This window comes from Armigeres subalbatus, chromosome 2 (assembly GCF_024139115.2).
Source record: "Armigeres subalbatus isolate Guangzhou_Male chromosome 2, GZ_Asu_2, whole genome shotgun sequence".
Lineage (NCBI taxonomy): Eukaryota > Metazoa > Arthropoda > Insecta > Diptera > Culicidae > Armigeres > Armigeres subalbatus.
This window is the reverse complement of record NC_085140.1, coordinates 342,746,570-342,754,948: the sequence shown is the minus strand read 5'-3', so window position 1 is coordinate 342,754,948 and position 8,379 is coordinate 342,746,570. Positions and strand designations below refer to the sequence as shown.

Below are 8,379 nucleotides of genomic sequence, written 5' to 3'. Positions count from 1 at the left end.
ATCTAAAAATTTTCAGAAACTTAGTTTTAAAATTTTCACTCAAAAAAAGAAACTTCAATATGCGTCGTAGCTTCCAAGTTAATTTCTGTAAACTCTGGAAGGCCACAGTGAGGTCGATAATACGCAATCTCGGCCGAACTACGGGAGATTCTTTCAGCCCAAGTCTAAAGCTGCCTAAATTATCACTTGGTCCACAGTTTACTCAGCGGTATACCATGGGGACAAAAGATAGGATTTGATCAAAAATTTAAATATTGTGTTTTTTTTTAGATTACTTTAATGGCTTAGGGTTAGGAAAACTCAATAAAACAACATCTTACAGCTTACACTTTATTCTCATTCTTAAACATTTCCAAAAGCTTGAATTTTTGAATTTTACCAGATGACGTCTTTGGGAAATTTTCGATTATCCTCAAATGCCGTGGAATCTTGAAGTTGGACAGCTTTCCTTGACAAAACTGTTTAATTTCACCTAGATTGATTGTTCCTTCGGGAACCGTGTCCTTCACTCTCACGTACGCGCAAATCTCCTCCCCTAAGCGCTCATCTGGGACTCCAATGCAATAAGTTTCCAATAGATTTGGATGAGTATTTAGAACGTCTTCGATCTCCTTCGGATACACATTCTCCCCTCCTCTGATAATGAGATCCTTGATACGGCCAACCATCGAACCATAGCCATCTTGACCCAATACGAACTGGTCCCCTGTTTTCAGCCATCGATCCGCTGAGATTATTTCTTTTGTTTTGTCTTCTTCTTCCCAATATCCTAACATCGTACCATAGCCACGCAGCAACAACTCACCAGGCGTCCCAGATGGCACTGTATTACCTTCGTGATCGACAACCTTCGCCTCCACATGCTCCATCAGTTTTCCGAGCGTTGACACCGCCACCTCCGTTTTGTCACCCAGATAAGAAGTGAACATTGCACCCGAAGCTTCCGTCATACCATATCCAGCCAGTACTTCCCGAACTCCCAAACCTTCTTTCACTTCCCAAACCAGATTCGGAGAGCAAGTCGAGGCCCCAATCAGGGCATAATCCATTGCTGGAAGTTGACGTTTCTCTTTGGGAAGTTCGTTCAGTAAATCTACGAACATAGTTGGAGTTCCGTAGATTAAGGTACATCTGAAGTGAAAAAAAAAAGTTTGAAATTATGGATTCATTTGCTCGTTCTGAGACATCATACTTCTCTTCAATTATGGCCTTCAAAGATGCACTAGCCTGGAACCCAGCTGATGGGAATACCAAGGTGCTACCGTAGCCCAAAGATGCCATTAAACCAAGCGATATTCCAAACACATGGAATAGAGGCACTTGGACACAGATGCGACTCTGTTTCCGATCCAGCTCCAATCGAACAGCCGCGTGAGATCCATTGTTAATCAGCCCAAAATGGGACAAAAGCGCTGCCTTGGGCTTCCCAGTTGTTCCAGAGGTGAACAACAGGCAGGCGCCACTATCCGGAGAGATGGTGGGCTGAAGAGCTTCGATCTTGGATATTTCTTCCTCAGATGCGATCTTCAATATGTCCGTCAGGCTTATTGTGCCTCTAAAAAGCATTTTTTTTAAAGTAACATATGAGTTGCACAAAAGTTTTACTTACGGAAGCTTTTTGGTTTCCCGATCAACTATGACCAGTTTCAGTGAAGGTATTTTTGAAGACTTGAGCTTTCCAGGTGAACTATCTGCGAGCTCAGGCATCAGCTGACATAGCATTTCATAGTACTTTTGCGTTCGGTAGCTTTCTACTGTAACCAATGCCTTGACCTGAACTTTGTTCAGCGCATATTCAACCTCTGGTATTTCGAAAGCTGGATTGATTCCAACCTAAAATTATAGAGATAAGAGTATTGAACACATTTTAAAGCATCACAGGTACTCACCGTTATCATTCCCGCGCGTGCAATAGCTAAGCATGTTAAATAATAGGCTGCACAGTTTGGCGCCCAAATGCCAACGCGGTCGCCTTTTTCGAGTCCCAGAAGGTGTAGACTGCTGGCCAAGCGATCAACCTACGGACAAAGTAGTCAATTTGACCTTCTCCAAATTGAAAATGTTCTAAAATAGATCAACCTTTTCCATGACCTCGGAAAATGAGAATCGCTTGGCTTCGTAAGAAGATACCAAAGCTTCATTGTTAGGATATTTCTCGACCGCCAGCCGGAGATGTTGACCAATATTTCTGTATATCAACGGTTGCGCATCTGCATTATGAGCATAACTTTGATTAGCTCCGCCAGTCAATGATTGAACTTCGATCCCAGATGACGAGTGCAAAGTTTTCGGAGATACGTGGTACAATCTGTGATAAAGGGCGGCTTATCATTAGAAGCAGTCACTCGCTGGGTCGTGTATTATTGATCTGAGTTTGAACATGCAATTGATACTAACCTTCTGTGTAAGGCACTCACTGCAGCACGCAAGTTTAGGATTTTGGCCGTTGACATATTTCGGCAGACCGACGACTTATCTCGTTTCAAAAAATGGAATTTGAACAGTGATTGTGAGGTTTGTACCGTAGATACTTTTGTTGACCTGACACCGACGACTGTTCAAACTGAACTGAAGTAATTCCGCTCTATGAACCACAAGAATGATGCACAATCATCGTGGGAGCCAAGCTAAGCGTAATCAGTGGCTGCTCCGCCGGCGCTTGGACATCCGAAACATATCAACAACAACAACCTATTACTGGATTGGTGATAGCAATGTTTTGCGAGCGTGCCGTTCAGTCAGCGGTTGTATGCCGATTGGAACAGGGAAGCTGGTAAACATTCAATTGAGTGAAAGTATATAAATGGGGCAATAAATAAAATGTCAATCGATTTTTCAACAGTGTCTGTGTGTCTATTAATAGAATGATTAATAAAAATGATATAAACCGGGGTTCTGCTGAACTGCTCCACGCGCCAATATAAATTACCCATTTTTTCGCCCAAGTTTTAATGTAGCAGATTCGATTGCTCAAAACTCGTACCGGATATTCTCAATTCCATCACTGTGGATGTTTTACATCGAATGTACAAAATATTATAAATCAGTTAAAAATGCGCTTGGTGCGCTTTTGTAGAAGCTTGACCTATGGAAAAGTGCGTTATTTTATAAAGATAAAGGCGAACTTTCAAAACTCTAACATTTTAATTCAAATATTGTTCCACACATAGGGTATCTGTTCCATTATTAATAACATGCTCCTATATCAATAACATTCGCAAAACAGGCAATTTAGGCTCAATTTGTGTCGTGTTTTGTTGTTTTCCGGCGTGCTCACTGCTGAAAAAATTCACAAAAATGAGAAATAAAACAATTAGCGCACCAATTCTTTGTTTTCGAATGGTATTGATTTGGGTACATGGTATGAATTCAAGGAGCAGTTCCCCTATTTATCAAAAATCAATTGAAATATTTCTATTATTTAATCAAACGATGACCGAAGTCGCTTGTAAAGTATATAAAAGATTACTCCATTTCACTCGGTCAATGCCTGCTTGTCGTCGGTCACGCAGTCTACAATGACTGCAAACCATCTCGATCCACCTTGCTCGCGGTGCACCTCCTCCAAGTAACCAATAAGCCGTTTATTTTGCCAAAACGACCATATAGCGTTACTTTAATGTTTATTAGCAGGGTTTGCAGAAATCGCTCTCATTAGATAACGAACAGCGATAAAAGAGAGACAAAAACTCTTTCGAATTATTTCAAGCTTTGAAAGCACTTCGAGAAAAAATATTCAAGCTGTTTTAGTGGAATGTCGTCAACTATCATACACGGAGAAAAAATGTTGTACAATCAACCCGTACGCCTGTCACTGGCGAACAAAGCTTGTGTACGTTAATGCGAACATATTTATATTCGGTTAGTTATTGCAAATACATTCTTTTTCGAGGTCCTATAATCAAGCAGGTATCTCAAGCATACCACATCGGTATGGTACATTGCTGCATGATTGAGTGTTTGATTTTGACAAAATATCGAAAACAAAAGTTTGCATAAAAACTGCCTCGCCATAACAAAATGGTGGTAGAGAATTAACACTGTTGTTTACATTTTAGAACCAAATCCAGATGTCGCACATGTCGGGGTAGGGTTCAGTGCTCCGCCTTCTCCCCCTGCAATCAACATGATTCTGCCTCAAGTCAACAATATTCTTGCATTGATTTATGAATAACAATCAAGGAATGTAATTGTCGCTGAAAATGAAAAAAAAAGCAACAAAAGAGAATAGTAATAAGTCGTTGTCCTTATCTGCAGAGCAGTGGCGTAGCCAGAAAATTGGTCTGGGGGGTGGTTTTCTGAACATTTTTTTTTCGCAAAAAAAAAATTCTTCTAAAAAATTTGTCTTTGGGGGGGGGGGGGTTATGCCCAAAACCACCCCCGTGGCTACGCCACTGCTGCAGAGGATAAAGACAATGTTGCGTTCCATTTTATTTGCAACAAACATGGAGAGTAGAGGTGTGCGCCAGTCTGAAATTCAGCGGCGGCGGCGTTTGTCAGAATTTTGGCGGGCGGCGGCGTGAATCGGCGTGAAATTTTTTTATTACGTTTCTTTAAGATTTTCTTTTGCCTTTTTTCGGGATATCTTCAAGATATTAACGGAAGAATCTTTTGAATTTCGCCTGAAAATCTGACGAACTTCTCAAGAAAATTCTTTAAGTATTCCAAAATATTCATTTGGAAATTATTTTCGGATTTTCTACGAGAACTTTAATATTTCGAGAATTCTGGAATTAGCAATGGAGGCTCTTTGGAATTAAAAAAAATTGTTTGGAAGTTTAGCAAGAAATTTCTACAGACATCTTTTCGGAATATCCAAGGAAAGTTTCTGCTGAGTATTTTTCGAAATTTACATAGAAAATTCTTCATAATTGTAAAAGAGTGCGGCTGGTAGAATGAGTGTTTGAATGTTGGTTTGCTCAGTCTAGAATCATTAGAACGGCTAGTTTGGCATAGCATAGCACAGAGAGGAGAAACTCTCCGGTTGTAACCCCAAAATTCATTAAAATTTCCGAGGAAGATGTCAATGTTGATGTCAATGAAAAACTATTCAGATTTTTTAAGGAGTTTCTTTGGATTTCTACGAGAAATTCTTGGTACAGTAGACGTTCGATAACTGCAAGTAATTTAACTGCCGTTCAATTACACTTCTATTGCATCTGACGTCGACTGACAACCGTTTGACATCTAGAATGCGTTGCAGTTATCGAGCGTTATACACTAACTAAAACGTAAACATGTTGCAGTCATCTAACGACTAGTGTATTGTCCATAAGAAATTTTTGGGAAATTCCATTGCCTAAAAGCAAAATACGGTTGAATTCGTTATTTGGCCGAGAAAATCGTTTTCTATAACAGGTCGTTTGGCTGAATATGCCATCAGCCCGAATCATACGCCCAAAGGTAAATTACTGAACGGATAATATGGTCAAAAATGTCCACCCGTTCGACCAAATGACATTTATAGCGAAATAGCCTTTTTGTCAAATGACGATTGAACGAAATTTTGTAACCTCTCTACTTTTCAAATCGATATTGGCCAAAAGTCATCTAACTAAATCCTATTACGCCGAATTGAACGCACATCCGAAACTGTTATCACGTCGAGAATGTTTTGTCCAAAAATGTAGTTTGGCCAAATGCGACATATAGCCGAAAGGGATATTCGGCCGAACTGGTAATTTGGCCGTTTAAAATCGTTAGACCGAATATATCATTTGACCGAAAATGACGTTTTGTAGTAATGGCCATTTGACAGAAAGAACCATTTGGCCCGAAAATGTCCTTTCTGCAAAACAACCCTTTTGGCCAAACGGCCACGTGACTCGGCTAAACGACTTTTTGGACAAATGATCAATTCAGTCGAACGACACTTTTCGCAGAAAATGCCATTTGGCCGAAATGGTTGTTTTTCAAAAAGGACATTTTTGGGCCAAATGGCTTTTTCTACCAAATGACCATTCTTACCAAATTGCATTTTTGGTCAAATGATCTATCTGGTCGAACGACTTTTTCGGCCGAACGGCATGACCTGTTAGGGCAAACAAGTTTTTCGGTCAAATTACCATTAGCCGTATGCCAAATGACATTTTCAGCCAAACGGAAATTTTGGCCTAATAACTTCTTCGGCCGAACGATCGATTAGGCCAGACGACTTGCTGGGACAAACGTCTTTTTCGGCAAATTACCAGTCCGGCCGTCTGTCGCATTCGGCCAATGGAATTTCCCAAGAATTTCTAATGGACAATGCAAAGAATTTTCTAGAAATCTACATTTCGAACAATCTTTCGCTGAAACTTTGAAGACTTTTTCGTAGTGAAAACACCTGAGAGTCTCCCGCGGATATTCCGAACAATTTTCTGTTTTAACGTTACTTATAATGTTTAATATCCATTCGATCTAATAACCTTCAGCCTAATGACCTTCGACTAATTTATCCACTAGTTTGTCTTTTTACCGATAAATTAAAAGCTAATCTATTATTATTATTTATTCAGACTAAGGCCGAAGTGGCCTGTGCGGTATATAAGAGTCTTCTCCATTCGGCTCGGTCCATGGCTACACGTCGCCAACCACGCCGTTTACGGAGGGTCCGCAAGTCATCTTCCACCTGATCGATCCACCTTGCCCGCTGCGCACCTCGCCTTCTTGTGCCCGTCGGATCGTTGTCAAGAACCATTTTCACCGGATTACTGTCCGACATTCTGGCTACGTGCCCGGCCCATCGCAGTCGTCCGATTTTCGCGGTGTGAACGATGGATGGCTCTCCCAACAGCTGATGCAATTCGTGGTTCATTCGCCTCCTCCACGTACCGTCCGCCATCTGCACCCCACCATAGATGGTACGCAGCACTTTCCTTTCGAAAACTCCGAGTGCGCGTTGGTCCTCCACGAGCATCGTCCAGGTCTCGTGTCCGTAGAGGACTACCGGTCTAATTAGCGTTTTGTAGATTGTCAGTTTGGTACGGCGGCGAACTCTATTCGATCGGAGCGTCTTGCGGAGTCCAAAGTACGTACGATTTCCAGCCACTATGCGTCTCCGAATTTCTCCGCTGGTGTCATTTTCGGCAGTCACCAGTGAGCCCAAGTACACAAATACTTCTACCACCTCGATTTCGTCACCACCGATGCCAACTCGCGGTGGGTGGCTCACATTGTCTTCTCTTGAACCTCTTCCTATCATGTACTTCGTCTTCGACGTGTTGATGACTAGTCCGATCCGCTTGGCTTCACTCTTCAGTCTGATGTAGGTTTCCTCCATCTTCTCAAAGTTACGCGCCATAATATCTATGTCGTCGGCGAAGCCAAATAGCTGGACGGACTTATTGAAAATTGTACCACTCGTGTTAATCCCTGATCTTCGTATTACCCCTTCCAAAGCGATGTTGAATAGCAGACACGAAAGACCATCACCTTGCCGTAACCCTCTGCGGGTTTCGAAGGGACTCGAGAATGCCCCTGAAACTCGAACTACGCACATCACCCGATCCATCGTCGCTTTGATCAACCGTGTCAGTTTATCCGGAAAACCGTGTTCGTGCATTAGCTGCCATAGCTGGTTCCGATCGATTGTATCATATGCGGCTTTGAAGTCGATGAATAGATGATGTGTGGGCACGTTGTATTCGCGGTATTTCTGCAGTACTTGGCGAATGGCGAACACCTGGTCCGTGGTGGAGCGTTCGCCCATAAAACCCGCCTGGTACTGCCCCACGAACTCCCTTGCAATCGGTGCTAGTCGACGACATAACATTTGGGAGAGTATTTTGTAGGCGGCGTTCAGCAATGTGATTGCGCGGTAGTTGCTACAATCCAGCTTATCGCCCTTTTTGTAGATGGGACACACGACACCTTCCATCCACTCCTGCGGCAAAATCTCATCCTCCCAAATCTTGGTAATGACCCAGTGCAGCGCTCTAGCCAGTGCCTCACCACCGTGTTTAAACAGCTCTCCTGGTAGTTGGTCAACCCCAGGGGCTTTGTTGTTTTTCAGCCGGCCAATCTCCTCCTGGATTTCCTGGAGATCCGGAGCCGGTAGAATTATGTCCTACGCGCGTTCTCTCAGGTCCATTACCATACCGCCATCTTCGTCTGCCACATCGCCATTCAGGTGTTCTTCGTAGTGCTGCCGCCACCTTTGGATCAAGAAGGTTCCCGTTTATGTCCTTACACATATCAGGCTGTGGCACGTGGCCCTTACGTGAACGGTTCAATTTCTCATAGAACTGTCGGGCGTTATTAGCGCGGTACAGTTGCTCCGTCTCTTTACGGTCTCGATCTTGCTACTGGCGCTTTTTCCTCCGAAAAATCGAGTTTTGTTTGTTTTGCACTTGTTTGTATCGTGACTCGTTTGCCCTCGTGCGGTGTTGCAGCAATCTC

At 42.6% G+C, this 8,379-nt stretch overlaps 1 protein-coding gene across 1 annotated transcript; it reads right to left on the bottom strand.

The window, feature by feature from the left end:
• Window positions 1–316: 316 nt before the first annotated feature.
• Window positions 317–2,711, bottom strand: LOC134212862 (medium-chain acyl-CoA ligase ACSF2, mitochondrial-like). Its single transcript, XM_062691112.1, has 6 exons — window positions 2,398–2,711; window positions 2,080–2,308; window positions 1,890–2,018; window positions 1,610–1,833; window positions 1,193–1,555; window positions 317–1,131 (listed from the first exon to the last, which is right to left on the bottom strand). Exons 1-6 carry the CDS (start codon window positions 2,451–2,453, stop codon window positions 324–326), a joined length of 1,809 nt encoding a protein of 602 aa, XP_062547096.1. The 5' UTR covers window positions 2,454–2,711; the 3' UTR covers window positions 317–323.
• Between the last annotated feature and the right edge of the window lie 5,668 nt (window positions 2,712–8,379).

What these genes read in the sequence shown, in the direction of transcription:
- LOC134212862 (XM_062691112.1), bottom strand. Translation starts at nt 2,453, where the DNA reads ATGTCAACGGCCAAAATCCTAAACTTGCGTGCTGCAGTGAGTGCCTTA. An exon ending in TTTCCGAGGTCATGGAAAAG is followed by an intron (nt 2,019 to 2,079) that starts GTTGATCTATTT and finishes CTTTGTCCGTAG; the next exon opens with GTTGATCGCTTGGCCAGCAG. An exon ending in AAGGCCATAATTGAAGAGAA is followed by an intron (nt 1,132 to 1,192) that starts GTATGATGTCTC and finishes TTTTCACTTCAG; the next exon opens with ATGTACCTTAATCTACGGAA.